General features: G+C 37.7%; 1 protein-coding gene across 1 annotated transcript in view; it reads right to left on the bottom strand.

Moving 5' to 3' along the window:
• Nucleotides 1-1330: 1330 nt before the first annotated feature.
• Nucleotides 1331-19381, bottom strand: part of CPB2 (carboxypeptidase B2) — a 58901-nt gene continuing 40850 nt past the window's right edge. Inside the window, exons 9-11 of the mRNA XM_027873774.1 lie at nt 13781-13983; nt 11998-12085; nt 1331-1887 (exon numbers count right to left, since the gene is read on the bottom strand). Of these exons, the coding sequence (XP_027729575.1) occupies nt 1703-1887; nt 11998-12085; nt 13781-13983 (476 nt within the window). The 3' untranslated portion in view covers nt 1331-1702. The remainder of the gene's footprint in view (nt 1888-11997; nt 12086-13780; nt 13984-19381) is intronic.

Genomic DNA, 19381 nt, shown 5'->3' with positions numbered 1-19381 from the left:
GCAGTTTCCGGCCACCGGATTAGTCGTCAGTGCGCACGCTCCACTCGTCACGGGCACGCCTCTCCTCGTAGCCCCCGGATTAGTCGTCAGTGCGCACGCTCTGCTCGTCACGGGCACGCCCCCCGAGGCTACGCCTCCTCCGAAAGACTAAGCCTAGAGGGGGCGGAGTCTGTGTTATGCAGACAGCTTTGGGCGGCTAGAAAAGGCTCCCATTCGTTTTTACCCGTTTACACCGCAGGAAAGCTGGTCCATCATAAAATTTCTAACAGGACGTATACTAAATACATAAAATGCTACGTTAATTCTTATAACTTGTTTCATTCATTCAACAAATATTTATTGAAGAGTATTGGTGAAAGTTCTAGTCCTGACTGCCATTTACACTAGCTGTGCGATCTTAATTCAGTTCTATTCAATAAACATTTATTAAACGCCTACTATGTGCCAGACATTAAGCTAAGTGTACAAAAAGCTCCTCAAGGAGTTTACAGTCTAAGTGTCTTCACCTCTGTCCATCCATTCAAACAATATTTTCCTGAAAAGTTTGGGCTCCAGGGCCCTTTTTAGCTCTGAAATTTTTCTGTATGTAATTTTCTGTTTTCTCCCAATCTATGCAAGTGGACGGTAGCAAATTTCTTTCAAGACTGAGTCCAGGGGCAGCTAGGTGGCTCTGTGGGTAGAGCACCGGCCCAGGAATCAGGTGGACTTGAATTCAAATCCAGCTTCAGACACTTGACACTTAACTAGCTGTGTGACCCTGGGCAAGTCCATTAACCCCATTGCCTAGCCAAAAAAAAAAAAGACTGAGTATTCCCAAGAAGTAGGGCTAAGAAAAGGATCATATATAATATGATAAATATATATTATATATATATATATACATTAATAATATACCCAAAGAGTAGGAGACAACAGAAAATTACATACAGAAAAATTTCAGAGCTGCAAGGGGCGCTGCAGCCCAAACTATTCAGGAAAATATTGTTTGAATGGATGGAGAGAGGTGAAGACACTTATATTGTAAGTTTCTTGAGGGTCAGGACCATTTTTTTCTCTTTTTGTAAGAAAAAGGTCATATATGATATGACAAATATATATATAATGTATATATATATATATTAATTATATACCCTGAGGTAATGAATAGGGCTTGAAGTTGGGGAAGACCTACATTCAAGAACTGCCTCTGACTTCTGATCTTGGCTACATTACTTCAATTACTTCAGAGTTGGAAAAGTTTCCACAATAGATGTCCGCGCCACAGATGAAATAGCAGATCTAGACCATTGTCCACTACCCACATAACAAAATCTAGGTCAGAAGAAGAAAGTAATGTCTTGCTTTCTTTTATTTGAAGTATAAGAAGAAATTTGTTGAAAGTTTGGACCAAAAGTTGATAGATACTGACACTTTTTCTTGCTCCTTCATTGCAGTCATTAAATTTGATGTACCATTTCCAGTCAGCAAGGACATAGGATTGGCTTTTTAAATGACTTACAAAGATAAAACTTGAGATACTGGGTTATCTTACTCCCGCCCCCACCCCTTTCCCCATAAAAGCAGTATTTATGCTGACTATATCCCTTTGGTAAAAACCTGAAAGAGTAGGAAATCCCTTTATCTAAACTAATAATTATTTTTAAAATCTGGCAAAATAATTGGGTCCTGCTATCATGAAATCAGTTATTTGAAATGGGGCATATTAAGTGTTAAGGATGACATGAGAAGCTATTGAATAGACAGCTGCAAAAATTTCTGTCACTGTTGGTCTGATAAATCTTTCTGGAAGCAAGAATCCATATTGGCCTTTGTCTCGAAGTTCAAAAGTAAAAGAATATTTGATGCCCATGTCATAGGCCCAGTCATCTGAACCTCCAGGAGATAAATCTGGAAAAATATGAATAAGTTAATTACCATGTGAAATATAGGTGCCCCAGGATAACTGAAATACATAATACTACGTTACGACCTCAAATTCTGCTTCCTACCAAAAAGAAATCTAATAGAATCAAGGGATTCTTCATTCCTGGAATGTACTCCTTCCATACCTTCTCTCTGAATCCTTCAAAATTCACCTCACTTGCTATCTCTCCTATGTAAAGCTTTTTTGATTCTTCCCATTCCCAGTCGACAGACCTTGTTTCCTCCTCAAACTGTACTGTATTATACTTATCTGTAAAGAGGAGGCACTTAGTAAAGATTTATTTAATTAAATTGTAACTATGTCTACACGGAGAGGCAGGGTTGTATAGTGGATTAAGGTCTAGAATTAAAGACAAGAAGACACTTACTAGCTGTATAACCATGGGCAAGTAACTTAAACTTTTTATACCTCGGTTGTGAGGCTCAAATGAGAAAATGAGTTTTGTCTTTGTAGCCGTGGTGTCTGGTATATAATAAGTACTTAATAAATGTTGAATTGAATGCAGCATTTTTCTTACCTCCCTTCAAGTTTATAAACTTAGGATGGACATAAAGTAGTACCAGTCAATCTCATGACAATATGTTATTATGGGAAAAATATTGGACTTGTAGTCAAAAGACCTGGATTTGACTCTCAGCCCTGGCACTTAGTAGCTATGTGACCCTGGGCAAGTCACAAGCTTCAGTTTCCTCATGTGAATATAGAGATAATAATTTGTTCAGAAAGTGCTTCTGAAATGGCCATGCAAAAAAGATACAGGGTCATATTAACTTTATTAATAAAAATATAAAGAAGCCAAGAGACCTGGGAACAACAGCACCTCATCCCCACAAATATCCGTTGTTTCCTGACTGCCTTCTCCACCCCAGTTGTTATCCAGGAAAGCAACCCTTATGGATGTGGACCTGGCAACTGACCCTTTAGCCCCACCTCCTCAGCAGAGACCCAGAAAAGAAAGTTATAATACCAAAGTCCTTGGCACTGTCCAATGGTTCAACATCTAATAGGGTTTTACTCATGAAAAAATAATCTAATGAGGGCGTTGGAGCATTTCAAGATCCCCTAATGTAGAGGCACCCTGGTTCCCCTACCACATTCCCTTACCACTGGCTGGGAATACCCTCCTTTGGTTGGCTGCTTAAATCAAACAGGCTGCATCGTTAAAATTGGTCAAACTGAGATAGTCTTTCTCTTCCCTGTGTATCTTTTCCTGCTGCGTCCAGAAGGCAAAGCTTGCAGTCAACCTTCATTGTGGATATCATGAACTGAACTGAGAGGGGAAGGGTACATTCTCTCCCTTTTACCCAAGCTTCAGCTCTGAGAATTGGGGCCGGGGTCCTTCTTAGTTTCAGGTACCAGCAGTGATCCCCACCAGACCCCAGAAGTTCAAGTCATAGTGACCTTAAAACCAGAATTCTAGGCAAGATATTGCAGTTAGCCAACCCAGTAGGAAAGATGGAAAAGCCAGTGTACCTGGGACTGAAGTCCTAGGTAAGGTAGGGGGCTAGATTTGGAAGGTAGGACTGTGGGCTGTCTAGAAACTGAGCTTAGCTATGTACCTAATCCTTTCTCCCTCCCCAAGAGTGGGTTGGGGGTGGAATTATACCTCCCGTGTGTTGGGGGGAATGAGTTTATATATTTGTGAATATGTCTTTTGAAGTAAATATTCCTTTGTAAAAGCTAACCTTTTAGCTTTTACAAAGCTAAGTGGTTAAGTGGAACTGGAGTGCAGGGGATCCCCCCCACACTTAGAGGAATATCAGAAGTTGGGGCTAGAGCCAATGGCAGAGAGCCTACATACCCCTAAAACCCTTTCAGTGTACTAGAAAACCTGGAGGAAAAGTGAGATGTAATATACCTGGCCTTCAGGTGGGGGGGGGGAGGTTAGGAAGGCAAGAGAGTGAGTGTTACAGTGAAAATAAAGAAGATGCATTACCCTCTGTTTTGGCACTGAACCAAAAAATATATACCACTGGACCATTTCTTTTGAGTTGCCACTGAAACCTCCTGTATTAGAATGTGAGCTCTATGAGAACAGGGACTGACTTACTTTTATATTAGAATCCCCAACACTTAGCCCAGTGCTTTACACCTAGTTAATACTTAATAAATACTTTTTCCTTTATTCTTTTCCTAATTTAAAAAAAAAAGTCTCCACAAGTAGGCCTTAAATGAATGAATAAAATGAAAGAAGAAATTAATGAATGAATGAATGTATATTTAAGCATTTATAATAGCTGAGTCTTAGAATAGTAAACAGGAGTAAAGTATAAGAAGACTAGAAAGCAAAGAGAGGGCAGGTTGTGGAAAGTTTTAAAAAATGAAATAAAGGATTTTATATTTGATCCTGAAGGTAGCAAGGAACAACGTGAGTTTACTGAGTAATGCAGAGTATTAAACATAGACCGACAAGTCACACTGTGGCCACAACACTACCCTGTCCATCTGAACCAGATTAAAATTGAATTGGGAAATATTTAACCAAATTAATAAAAACACAATATAACATAGATAATGTTAATATGTGGTTTTCTAAGTCAAGATGTGGCCCCCCAAAGATATTTTTACATATGGTTTAGTAGCCCCAATTTCTATTTGAGTTTAACACCATTGAAGTACAGGGTAACTTGGCTAGCCCTGCACTTTAGAACGTCTCTTTGGTAATTAAGTAGAGGATGGACTGGAAAGAGAAGAGATTTGAGACAGGGAGACCAAGCAGAAGACCATTGCAATAGGCAAAGCATGAGATGACAAGGGCCTACACCAAGGTGGCAGCTGTGTGATTGCTGAGAAGCGGGTGTAGACTAGAGATGGTGTGAAGGTAGAAATGATAACTTGGCAACAGATTTCCTTTTGTGCACTCTCCATTCTAGTAAAAGTAAAAAGGGCATGTTGAAGTCATCTGTGTGACGACAAACAAGTCTTTGACTTTTCTTGTTCCTTACTCCTGAAACATATTTTCCAACATATTTTTCACCATCAGCCCCTATGCTTACTTTTGAAAGTTGTCTTGTACCAAAGAATATGTTGCTTTAATTTGGAGGGTCTTATGTTCTTCTTAAAATTCCACTATTTCTTCATAATAGATACTGGTACATAAGTTGCAATTATTTTTATAATGACGCTGGTTTTGCAAATACTTATCATGAGCAATGCTATGGAAGATGACCAAATGTCCCATGAAATTATGTTCCTTGTTACCTTTGGATAGGTGATGAAAACCAACTCATTTTTCTTTCCCACTCCAAGGAAAAGCTGTGAACCATCAGCCCATTTAGCTGCACCTTCCTTTTGTCTTCTGGTCAATCATATCCAGAATGTTAAATTGATAGGACTGACTATGAATGATATGATATGAATGAATGAAGATATGTCCACTTGCTCTTTGGATAAGAATCTCACATTAAGAGTACCAACAGCTAAGTTATTATTTATGGATGGCCTAAAAAATATGATTCTTGGCATTCTCTGCCTCCTTTTCCACTGCTCTATGACCATCACTATGGAAAGAGGTGACCATACAAAACTGAGAGCCATTGTGAAAATTTTTTGTTTCAGAGGTTGCCATGGCCAAAGAAAGATCTTCAAATGGCCTTCTTCTAGGGCAAATTTTTTTAGATGATATTATCTTAATATGATTAAAGGAAACTAGGATTAGCCATGGACACTCATGCAATGATCTTCCTGAAACTCTATTAGTTGATTCTTGAGTAAGTAAAATAACATGTAAAGTGATTTACAAACCTTAGAGTTCTATATAAATGTTAGCTGTTGCTGTTATTGTTGTTATAGTAGCTAAGTTGACGAATTTAATTGGGAAAGGATATTGGTTTGGAGGAGTTAGATGATGAGCTCAATTTTCCACATGCACAGTTTTAGTTTTATTGGAACATCCAAGAGGAGACTTCTTTGGGGCACCCTAATAGTTAAAGGGAGGAAGATGAGGAAGCAGCAAAAGAAACAGAGAAGGCTGGAGGAGATTGTTATTGTTATTGTCATAGTAGTTAAGGCCTGCTCACCAATTGGGGATCCTCTGCCTTAGAATCAATATATCTTGAAGAGCCCCAGCCATTCACTTTGTAATTCACTTTGTAGCTCATCTCCAGTCTGCTCCACTTTCATACTAGCTGCCTGGCCCCAGCAAGAACCTTACTCACTTACCCATTCCCTTTCTAACTCCAATTTATGGTTTGTCTTGCCCTAGTCAAAGGTAAGGTCCTCAAGAGTAGAGACTGTCTTGCTTTCTTGTTTTTTGCATTCCCATCACTTAGCATAGTGGCTGGCACATAGTAAGTGCTTATCAAATGCTTTATCAAGCTATCTACATCTAATCGCCTTTTAACCACCATTAACCACTCCAGTAAAACTGCTTTTTCTCATGATTAAATCCAATGGTCTTTTTCTAAGTTTTCATCTTTGGAGGGGTGGGGGAAGAGGGCGTTTCAACTGCATTTTATATTACTAATGGCATTTAGTACAGTGGGTATACATAGCAGGCGAATGCCTTAAGCACTCAGTGAGTAAATAATTAACTACAATCCATCTTGAAATTCCATTCTCCTTTGGTTCTGTATTTTGTCATTGTGAATCTCCTCCAGCCCTCTCTATTTCCTTTACTGTTTCTTCATCTTCCAATGTCTCAATAACAACTAAAACTGTGCATATCGAAAACTGAGCTAATCATCTAACTCTTCCAAACCAATGTCCTTTATCAATTAAATTCACCAAACTTTCACTGAGCAATGTTGTGTGTGCAGAGCACTGTGCTAGGTATATGTGCTCCATTCCCCCTACCTCATATTGTTTGAATATGTTTCTTCTTCTCTTTCCATAGTTACCACCAAAATCCAGACCATCATTTTATGCCTGTGTTATAACAATAGTCCCTCATAATTAGTCTTTCTAACTCTCATCCTCAATTTTCCAATATATTCTGAAACGTTGCCAGAATAATCTTGCTCAAACAACTCTTTTAAAAAAGCATTACTAAAAAAAAAAGCATTACCCTACTCAAAAACCAAAAGAGCTACCTATTGTATCCTATATCAAATTTTACTCTCTATTTAGCATTATTCAAAACCCTCTATTCCATATCTTTCCATGCTCACCTCTTCTAATTCATTACTCCTTATTCCCCACAATTCTCTTAAGCCAAGCCAAATTAAGCTTGTGCTTATCCCTTTTGTATAACCTATTTATCCTAACTCTGATTTTGTTCAGAATTTCCCCATGTGTAGAATGTTAGCTTTCCTCCATTAGGTCCATCAAGTTTCTTTTTTTTTTTAATGGTAATTTTTATTTATTTTTTTGTTTTCAATATTTACTTCCACAAGATTTTGAGTTCCAAATTTTCACCCCATCTCGCCCCTCCCCCCACCCAAACATGGCATGCATTCTGAATACCCCTTCCCCTAGTCTGCCTTCCCTTCTATCTCTCCCCCTCTTCTCTTATCCCCTTCCCCTTCAATTTTCCTGTCAGGCAGGATGGATTTCTGTACCCCATTTCCTGTATTTCTTATTTCCCAGATGCATGTGAAAACATTTTTTTTAAACATGTGTTTTTAAAACTTTGGGTTCCAAATTTTCTCCCTCCTTTCCCACCCACCCTCACTGATAAGGCAAGCAACTAAATATAGGTTATATATGTGCAGTTATGCAAAACACTTCCATAGTAGACATGCTGTGAAAAACTAACTCTATTTCCCTTAATCCTATCCCGCCCACCCATTTATTCTATTCTTTCTTTTGACCCTGTCCCTCCTCAGAAGTATTTGCTTCTGATTACTCCCTTTCCCAATCTGCCCTCCTCTCTATCATATTCCTACTCTCTTGTCCCCTTCCCCCCTTATTTTCCTGTAGGGTAAGACAGATTTCCACACCCAATTGAGTGTGTATGTTATTCCCTCCTTAAGTCAAATCCTGTGAGAATAAGATTCACTCATTCCCTCTCACCTTCCCCTGTTTCCCCTCCACTGTAAGAGCCTTTTCTTTTCTGTTTTTTTTTTTGTGGGATAATTTACCCCGTTCTACCTCTCCCTTTCTCCTTCTCCCAGTATAATCCTCTCTCACCCCTTAATTTTATTCTCCAGATATGACCCCTTCATTTTCAACTCACCCTGTGCCCTCTATCTATCTATCTATATCTATATATACATACATATAATTTTTTCCCCTCCAACTACCCTAATACTGACAAAGGTCTCATGAGTTACAAATATCATCTTTCCATGCAGGAATGTAAACAGTTCAACCTTAATAAGTCTCTTATGATACTCTCTTTCCTGTTTACCTCTTCATGTTCCACTCAAGTCTTGTATTTGAAAATCAAATTTTCTATTCAACTCTGGTGTTTTCATCAAGAATGCTTGAAAGTCCTCTATTTCACTGAGTGACCATTTTTTCCCCTGCAGGATTATACTCAGTTTTGCTGGGTAGGTGATTCTTGGTTGTAATCCTATCTCCTTTGCCCTCCGGAATATTATATTCCATGCCCTGCGGTCCCTTAATGGAGAAGCAGCTAAATCTTGGGTTATCCTGACTGTGTTTCCACAATACTTGAATTGTTTCATTCTGGCTGCTTGTAATATTTTCTCCTTGACCTGGGAACTCCGGAATTTGGCTACAAAATTCCTAGGAGTTTTCCTTTGGGGATCTCTTTCAGGAGGAGATCGGTGGATTCTTTCAATTTCTATTTTGTCCTCTGGTTCTAAAATATCAGGACAGTTTTCCTTGATAATGTCTTGAACGATGATGTCTAGGCTCTCTTTTTAATCATAGCTTTCAGATACTTCAATAATTTTTAAATTCTCTCTCCTGGATCTATTTTCCAGGTCAGTTGTTTTTCCAATGAGATATTTCACATTGTTTTCTAATTTTTCATTCTTTTGGATTTGTTTTACAGTGTCTTGATTTCTCATAAAGTCACTAGCTTCCAATTGCTCTATTCTAATTTTTAAGGAAGTATTTTCTTCAGTAATCTTTTGGACTTCCTTTTCCATTTGGCCAATTTTTCTTTTTAGAGCATTCTTCTCCTCATTGGCTTTTTGGACATCTTTTGCCATTTGGGTTAGGCTATTTTTTAAGGTGTTATTTTCTTCAGTATTTTTTTGGGTCTCCTTTAGCAAGCTGTTGACTTGTTTTTCATGATTTTCTTGCATCACTCTCAGTTTTTCCTCTGCTTCTCTTACTTGATTCTCAAAAACCATTTTGAGCTCTTCCAAGGCCTGGGACTGATTCATATTTTTCTTGGAGGCTTTGGATGTAGGAGCTTTGACTTTGTTGTGTTCTTCTGGTTGTATGTTTTGATCTTCTTTGTCACCAAAGTAAGATAATATAGTCTGACTCTTTTTGCGCTGCTTACTCATGATCCTGGCCAATTACTTGAGTTTTAAACTCTTTGTTAAGGTAAAAGTCTGCTTCCAATGTGAAGAGTGTACTGTCCCAAGCTTCGGGGGTTTGTACAGCTGTTTTCAGAGCTACTTCTAGGGACTGTAAATTTTCAGTTCTTCCAAGGTGGCATGATAAGGGGCAAGGTGTTTCCTCTCCCCAACCACAACAAGCTTCACCACACCAGCATTCCTCCTAGCCCCAGGACTGCCCCTCAGAACTGTGAGCCAGATCCAAGCACCGCTAAAGCAAGAGATTCCTGCCTCAGCACTGGCAAAGAGATCCTTGTAATCTGCCTCTGAGCAGTCACTTGATTGCCCCTCAGTCTGTGGGCCAGAAGCTCAGTAAAAAGCCTGTGGCCCTGGGCTGCGCTCCAGACTTGCGGCTGAGACTTAGCTCCTCACTCACCGCAGTCACAGACTTTTCCCACTGACCTTCTCAGTTGTCTTTGGCGTTCATGGGTTGAGACGTCTGGAAATCGCTACAGCTGCCCCCGATTCAGTCCTCTGAGGCCTGCTCCAGGGTCGCTGCGGCCTGCGCGCCCATGCCAAACTGCGCTCCTCTCCCTGCCCAGCACGATATACCTTTCCTATCAACCATCCAGACTGTCTTTGGCTGGAAATTTGTTTCACTCTTTTTGTGGGTTCTGCTGCTTTAGAATTTGTTTAGAGCCACTTTATGTAGGTATTTGGAAGGCTTTGGGAGAGAGCTCAAGACAGTCACTGCTTTCTCTCTGCCATCTTGGCTCTGCCCTAGGTCCATCAAGTTTCAACTCAAAATTCACATCTTCTAGGCAGCCTTCACAAGTGCTGTTGCTCTGATATCACTCTTGTTCCCCATCCATCCAGCACTTATATATGTTTTATAGCTGTTATTTTATATTTAATAATATATTAATAATTAATTATTTTAATTAATTAAATTAATTAATAATATTTTGTACTTAATAATGTTTTTAATTAATTTAATTAATTAATAATATTTTATACTTAATAATATGTTGCTTTGTAATTGTCCTTGAGTCATATCACCTGTATCACATATGTTTGTTTTGTCCTATCCTTCTCTGTTCACGAGTCAGACTATGTCTTCTGGATCTTTTATGTTTTCAATCCTATCTCCCTCAGCGACAGAGATATTCCAGGGAAGCTCTATGGCTGAAAGGAATGCTTATATCACAACCAGTCTTGGGTGCATCCAATGCTTGTGTTTTGGGTTCCCCAAATCTGAGTGTTTATGCTTACATCTCAAAAATTTGAATGTTTACACTTATTGATGTGCCTCTCAATGGACCTTGTCTAGAAACTGCCTCCTCTGCAATCTTTTTTTTTTTTAATTTTTAGGCAATTGGGGTTAAGTGACTTGCCCAAGGTCACACAGCTAGTAAGTGTCAAGTGTTTGGTCTGAGGTCATATTTGAACTCAGCTCCTCCTGACTTCAAGGCCAGTGCCCTATCCGCTGTGCCACCAGGCTGCCCCACCTCCTCTGCAATCTTGCTTGACTGCTTATGCTGGTACTCTCATCTGAACCCTATATAATGAAAACCTGGTAGAGACTGGACAGGAAGACACCTCTTCTTCTAGCTTTTTCCTCTACCAAATGACCAAATACATTTCTTTCTAAAACTTTCAGATTTTGGGGTTTGTTCTCATGACCGTAATCATGGAACATTAACAGTAATGCTTCTCTGTGGTAAAGCAAAGAGTAAATGCCACATACGCTTAGGCTTCTGAGGCAATTTCGGGCTAGATTGTGGAGGCCTAAAACACTAGGCTGAAAAGTCTAAAGAACAGCATCTCAGAGAGTGTTAAACAATCTTCATTTTGGTACCATAGTATACTCCTGCCATTCCTCCAGTGTAGATTTTTTCCATTGTAGAAAACTGTTGTAAATGTTTTACTCTATTTGATAACTTATTGGTGAATGTTACACTTATTTGTATGTCACGTTCCTCTCTGTTGCAGTCATTTTAGAAACAAAAACTTTGCCTGTACTATTTAGCAACATACATAAGTACATACATACACACATATAGTCTGTACATGTGCATATTTTTATAAGTCACTAAATAGCACAAGTTACTATATATCATTACTAATATATACACAAGTATAGTATAAGTGTGTATATTACTATATAGCACAGGTGAAGTTTCTGTTTCTAAAATAACTGCAACAGAGAGGAATGTAACATACAATTATATACATGTATATATGTATTTATGTATACACATGTGTATATGTAGTTACTATATATAATATGTATATAATATTATGGGGAGAAGAAGGCTGATAAAGGGGGGGAGAGAAAGAGTTACTAAACAGTACAGGTGAAGTTTCTGTTTCTAAAATGACTGCAACAAGATAAATGCAACATATATAATATATTCACACATACATTATATGTCGTGTAATATATATGGAGAGTGATAGAGAGTTAAAGAGAGGGAGAGAAAAAATATACTCTATAGAGTATATAGAAGATTATATAGAGAAAAATTATATTATAATGTAATTACATTATATGTTAGAGAATTAAAGAGAGGGAGAGAAAAAATATACTCTACACAATATATAGAAGATTATATAGAGAAAAATTCTATTATAACATAATGACATTATATTTTATAATATATATGCTTCTGTAACAATTGACTATTTTCAAAGAGCTTAAGAAATAATACTTACAGATTGTTGTTGCACCAGGGCCATATTCGTAATAAACATTTTTACTAACTCTCAGAATAGCTTGAGTTGCTTGCCTTGCCACTAGTGACTGAAAGTAATAAGATATGGGATTTTTGTTAGAGCACAACTATAATAAGCAGAATGGTAGAAGTGGTTAACAGATGGCGACATTACATATTTGATTTGTAGACTTACCAATTTCAGTAGAGCGAATATTTGAAAATAGAGATTTACAACAATACAACCCAATCCAAGTCAACATAATACAATATAATGCAATAGATAAATGAGCCTTGTACAACAAAAGGATTATTTGCTTCACATACATATTTGCAATGTAATGACTTTAGGTAGCAAACTCCTCTAGACATATTGAAAATACCCTTCAGTTTTTAAAAGTTTGATCATAAATGTTTCATTTCTTAAGTAAAGTTAAATATACTTATGTTTAATCTATAATCCAATTTAGAAATAATGTTCCTCATGTAATTTAGTTTAACAATAGCTACTATTTCTCTAGCTCTTTAGAGTTCACCATTACCTTATTTGAAGGTAATCAAATAAGATAAATAAATATTCTACAATTCTGCAAGCTAGTAGTAATGCAACTATTTCTGGGTCCATTCAAACAGAGAAACTGAGACTCAGATTGACTTACCTAAATTAGCATATCTCTAAAGCACTACTAAAGCCAATAGAAAAGAATCCAGAACCTAGGTCTTCTGGTTCCAAAAATAGCTCTCTTTCCACTCTACCACAGTGTTTTCTCTCCCTCTCTTTAACTCTCCACCACTCTCCAGTCCCTCTCTCTAAGAACACCTGTTTTTCTTTTCTAAAATTTCCTGTGACTCCAAAACTTTTTTTTTTCCATCAGGACTAATGTACTGAGTTATAATATAGGAAGAGATAATCAATCCCTCTACCCAAATTTGAAATTTGGTTTACATCTTTGTCTTTCTCTTTTTCAAAAAAAAAAATTAGACCTAGAATCTTGATATTCTCACTTGACTACCAGGAGGTATGACCCTGGGCACTTAAATTCTCAATGTTTTTTTAAGTCGCAGACTATAAGCTGCAGAGAAGAGGTCTGCACTGGTAAAGAAAATTTCTCCCGTGAGAACCCTACCAGTAAAATCACTGATCTAGCCCCTAGCCCCTATGTTTTGTATATACTTGATCACATCCTTGTTATCTTACCCAGGAGAATGTAATTCAGAGGAGAGCGGAGACATGTGCTGCAGATGGACTTGGATACAGAAGGGAGGAAGTAGTTTCAAGGAGAGAAAAGAGTTGGACTATGGACAGGTAAAAACTGTGGGAAGTCAGCTGAACAAACTAACGAGTAAAGATGCTATACCAAGAGAAGCTGTGTGAGGACTCTATCAGTAAAGAAAGGACTTCCAGGCTCTGTAGCACCAGGAGCTATGGGTTGCTTTTTCCACATGTGTATCCTATTTTGCCAGCATTTCACTCTAAGTTTGAGCCCACTCTTCCTAGGAATGCTGTACATATTTGTGGAAGTACACCCCAGATTTGTGGAGGAAATATTTTTAGCTACTGTTCTTACAATACCATCATAGTAATACCTTTGATAAGAGTTTTTTAAAAATGTATGCTCTCTGAGAGCAGGAACTAGAAATTTTTTTTCTTTGTGTCTACGGTGCTTGGGCACATAGTGGGCATTTCGTAAAGCCTTGTTGAGTGATTAAGTGATTGATCCAGAGTTTTAAAATATCTCTTAAAATGTTCATGAGAAGTCAAAAAATTTTCAAATATCACTTACTAGTTCTTCATGGTCTTTGCTTTTGCTCATAGTGTAGGAGTATGGAAACAGCACCAACTGAGAGTATGAATGCATAGTTATATACGCTTTAATGTGATGCAGATTTCTCCTGAGGAAACTAGCTACTGCCTTTACTTCTGGTTCTGACTCAGGATATGGTCCGCAGTAAATTTCCCTGCATGGTGACTTTGATGCACCTGCCTCTGGAACAAAAATCAATAGAAATGATCACTAAAAGAGCAAAAGAAATGGATTCTTCTGGATTCTTAGAAACCATTGTCATTTATATTCCTACCCCACGCCCCATCTATGTTGTCTTCTGAAGTCTATGGCTTACCCTTTTAGAGAGGTGGTATAAGAATCACTGGGAAGAACGATATTGCGATTATGGTTTCCATTCCAACTAGCATATCTATCATGCTTGTTGAATGTTAGGCTTATAATTTTTTCTGGAATATATTTGTTTTGGTAGTAAATGCCAAAATTGAAATTTGAACCTAGTTTTTCATGACTCCAGGTGAGGTCTTTCCACTTTAAAAAAAAAAAAGCACTATATTTGGAGTTAAAAGACTTGAATTTTACTATTGTAATCATGGACAAGCAATTTAACTTCTCTGAGCCTCAGTTTTCACATGCATTAAATGGGATAAGAATAATAATAATATTTGTTCTGATTACCTAATGGGATTATTTTTAGAATCTGTTAAGATAATGTATTAACATGTTTTGTAAACCATAATTGCCATAAAATGCCAATTATTATCATTTCTATATGGTCATGTAGAGTGACTCAAAGTCAGGAAGGCTTGTTGGTGAACATATATGCATAATAAAAGCAGAAATTTAGAACAAATGAGTAAGATAGAGGCAATGCCTCATAGTGACTCCACTTGGCTTTTTTTTCTTCTTGCCTTCCCCACCTTAATTTTCATGGGATAATCAAGCAACTGGGGCGGGGGGAGATCTGAAGGAAAATTATGATGCTACAAACCCATGTAGATCCTATAAGGGTTCTTTGGCTGAGTTCCTTGAAATGGGTTTGGGGGAAACTGGGTCACCATAGAAGGGTAAAGTGAGATTTACAAAGACCTCTTTATTCTAAGATAGACATAGGTACATGCATGTGGCTTCTGATGACAAGAGAATATTAGTTCAAAGACAGATAAGATGGGGAGTAGGGGAGGGAGTTTAACTAATCAATGACTCTGTGTTAAGGATCTACCATTCTTATTAAAAGAGATAAAGCTTTGACTCTTCACTCTAAGCTAAAAGAGAAGAAGAATCCAGCCCCTCTCTTAAGGGGAAGATATAGGACCTCAACTGAGGATCAGCAGTGAAAGTAACTCAGTAGAGAAAGTTAGGGAGCAAGAGACACATATGGAGCTTAGAGAGAAGTAAAGAACAGTCAAAATGTGTTGGGGTGTGGTACACAAGAAAAGGTCCCTGAACAGAGCAATTTCTAGCAAGGTATAGATCCAACGATAGAAGTACAATAACATCATCAGATGACATCACTGTTGTGTCATGAGTTGCCTTTCAATGTGTGTGCCTTAGTCACATATGTTCCTCATGAATGTCCATCCACAAATATACTCTAGCCACACATGTCCCCTACAGATATGCCCCAGGATCATGGGCAAAATATTCTATTGCTATTTTTCTTACTCTGCTATTTCATTAATGTCTTTGTTTTGAATAATTTTATTTTCTGTCTGACTGAAAACAATAAGCACATCAGTGGGGGCTTATGAGCTATGGTTTTGAGTGATTATGATAAGAATACCTTATATTTGGGGCAGTTTTAGGAGAGAGACTCACATGTAAATGAAGGGCACCCACAAGTCCTAAAGACATAATGGAGGATTAGAAAAAAATCAAAAGACACAGGCCCACCTGTCAGTCTAGGTGGGGATACCCGACATAATATTCATGGGGCGGGAGAAAGGGGGGAAACCTCAAGAATGCTTACAAAACAACATCTAAATGAGTGTATATAGAATTAACTTAAAACCAATTAAAATATATTTTATGAGACTTTTTATAATTCTTTTGTTACGCTGTAATAATGCTATTATGCTATAAATATAATTAGAATTAAGTGGAAAATTGCCTAAAGATTAGAAGTCTGTTTATTATAGAGAGATTTATGTTGTGATAATATTTGTCGTAATGGGATTTGGCCTATAGTATAGAGAGAATATAAGTAGGTCTAGTGTTCTTTTCACCACATTATCATCTTTTCACCAAGTCATTTGGAATTTGGAATTCACTTTTCCAGGAAAAAAAAAATGTTGAGAGTCAGTGAGAGGGGCAGCTAGGTGGTGCAGTGGATAGAGCATTGGCCCTGGAGTCAGGAGGACCTGAGTTCAAATCCGACCTCAGACACATAACATTCACTAGCTGTGTGACTCTGGGGAAGTCACTTAACCCTAATTGCCTCACAAAAAAAAAAAAAAGTCAGTGGGACACAGTGGATAAAGACCTAAGAGTCAGGAAGACCTGGTTTCAAGCCCCAACTCTAATATATGTGCTATATGTGACCCTGAACAAGTCAGTTAATCTCTCAATGTCCCCAAATAATTCTCTGCTCCTATAAATTGCCTAGAAGGTGTTGATCAGCCTTGATAAACAAAGTTCTTCATCTGCAGCTCCCTACACCAAATGATAGGTCTGGCATGAAAAAACAATGCTATAAGTCAGGCTATCCTAGAAAGTCTTTTTTAAATTTGTAATGAAGGTAGAAGTTATTAATAGTTTGATTTCTTAGTCCTAGAAGCAAAGTTTGTAGCAGCAGCAGAAGAAACTTTGTCTCCTTTCTATTCCAACAGAGATGGTAAACCCAAGCTAAAAGTATATCTGCAATATACGGCTTGTCATTAGCACAATCTCATCTCCCTCTAGCCCACGTTTCTTTCCATCTTGTAGGTCCTACCCCTCTCCAAGTCAAGGGAGTTGCATTTTATCATAGAAAAAGAATAGGGAACCACTAAAGATTATTGTGGAAGCAGCTAGGTGGCTCAGTGCATAGAGCGCTGGGCCTGGAATCAGGGAGCCCTGTGTTCAAATCTTGCCTCAGACACTAGCTATGTGACCCTGGGCAAGTCATTAAACCTCTGTTTGCCTTAATCAATTAGAAAAGGAAATGAAAAACCACTCTAGCATCTTTGCCAAGTCCATGGGGTCATGAAGAGTCAGACATGACTGAACAACAAGTGTTTTATGTATGTTATTTCATTTGATCTTCAAAATAACCCTTCGAGATAGGTGCTGTTATAAACATTCTGACTTCCCTTAAAAATATATTTTTGAATTGTCATTCATCATCTTATCTAATTTTGTTTACATTTCCAACTTTTACCATTTATAAGGGCAATAAATTCTATAAATTTACTACTCTGTGAAAAGTAACCCTTCCTTTATTTTATTCTAAACTCTCCTCTTTCAGGCTTCAAGGAGGGTCCCCTAGTTTCCTTAATCTGAGATTTGGTAGATAAATTCACTCTGTCCATGCCATGACTGATTTTATAGACTTTGATCATATTAGTCCTGGCCCTCCTTTTTCCAGACAAAAGTACTCATCTTTTCTTAATCTACTTTCGCAGGTGAGTGCTTATCCCTTCACTCATTACATTTTCCTTTCTCTGGGCATTCTCCAAAACTGTTAGGTCTTTCTTGAGGCTGCCAACTAAGGCAATGTTATGATTCTATTGAATTTCCTTCTTCAGCTTCATAAGTTTCTAGCCTGCAAGAAATAGATATGAGGAAAATGAAACTAGAGAGGTGAAGTGATTATACAAGGTCACACAGGTAAATAGCTCACATTTATATGACACTTTAAGATTTGCAAATGCTTCACATGCATTATCTTATTTGGGCCTCATAATTACTCAGTGAGGTAGGTGGTATTATTATCCCCATTTTACAGATGAAAAAATTGAAGCCAATAGATATTAACTGAATTGCTTGTTATTTATTGTTTAGTCATGTCCTACTCTTTGTGACCCCATTTGGAGTTTTCTTGGCAAAGATACTGGAGTAGTTTGCCATTTCCTTCTCCAGCTCATTTTACCGATGAGGAATTTATGGCAAATAGAGGTTAAGTGACTTGCCCAGGGTCACACACCTAGTATCTGAAATCTCATTTGAACTCGTTTTCCTGAGCCCAGCACTCTCTGCACTATGGCACCACCTAGCTGCCCTAATTAAATTACTCAGGGTGACCTAATAAGTAAGTGTCTGAGGAGGGATTGTAGTCCCAGTTCTTCCTAACTCTAATTCCAGGATTCTTTCCATAATGGCAAACTATGTTGTCAGTAAGAATAGATCTAACCAAGGAACATTTCTAGTCAGACAGCACGTACTTTGATGGAGCATCATATTAATTGAAGTAAGTAATCTCATAATATTTCCCATTTATTTTTTCCTGATCTCTTAGGCAAGTGCTAAATCCTCCCTTCCCAATATCCCAACATTTCTGTTTTTACTTTTTTTTAGATAAGAAACTTTATTTGAGCTATTTTCAACAAGTATGTAGTTAAACAATCTAAACTTGAGTTTTAACTCATCAGCAAAACAGCAATTGTTTAAAGTGATTGTTCCCATACATGTTGATAATCCCACTTTTGGTCATATTCTAGAAATCATACATTTCAGAATATAACAACAACAATAATAATTGCTAGCATTTATATGTTGCTTTAAGGCTTGCAAAGCACTTTACATATATTATCTCACTTATATATATATTTATCTTTTTAGTTATCTTAAAATAACAACTACTAAACATATGGAAAACCAATTACAAGGAAAATCTAAAATGCTCATTTGCCTTTTGAAAAAACATGTACAATACTAGCAATCTTTTGTAGAAAGACAAGCGAACACATTTAGTCATGTCTGGTTTAAGGCAAAAACCTTAATAGTCACTTTACAAGTTATTAAATATTTAATATCACATTTAAAATAAAACACTATTCAAAATGTGTTTTAAACTTTGTTTTCTAGATTGTCAGCAAGGAAACTACTGCCTCAGATCAACTCACCATAAACCTCAAGAAAGTCTCAATAGTTAATAAACATTTATTAAGTGCCTGCTATATTCCAGGCACTATGCTAAGCACTAGGGATACAAATACAAAAAGAGACGGTGTCTGACCTCAGGGAGCTTACAGTCTAATGGGGGGAAGATAACACACAAAGGGAAGCTGGTGGAGAAGTAGTTCCCGCCCCCCATGCTAGTTTTGGAGTTCATGGCTCCATCCTTCAATCAGAGAGATATAAAATGGAGTACTAATGCTCACAGGATCTTGTAGGATGATGAGATTTTCCTAATAATGAGCTTCCAGAGGCGTTGTAGAAAAGTTAGAGAAGTCTCAGAGTGGTGCAGCCCAGTGAGAAATGAGAATGGTTTTGTTGAAAGTCAGGAGATGCCCCTGCACCACTTTTCACAATATAATGGTTCAAACAGAGTCCCAGACAGCCAGACCAGAGAGAAGGATCCAAACTTAACACAGAAACATTGGTATAGGGGCAAGAAAGTCACCCCACTTCAGCCACAAAATAGAATAGTTTACAAGAGATTGAGGGATTCTGTCTCAGAAC

Source organism: Vombatus ursinus, unplaced genomic scaffold (assembly GCF_900497805.2).
Source record: "Vombatus ursinus unplaced genomic scaffold, bare-nosed wombat genome assembly UNPS02014802.1, whole genome shotgun sequence".
Taxonomy (NCBI): Eukaryota; Metazoa; Chordata; class Mammalia; order Diprotodontia; family Vombatidae; genus Vombatus; species Vombatus ursinus.
The sequence above is the reverse complement of the archived record's forward strand: the minus strand, read 5'-3'. Positions and strand labels throughout refer to the sequence as shown.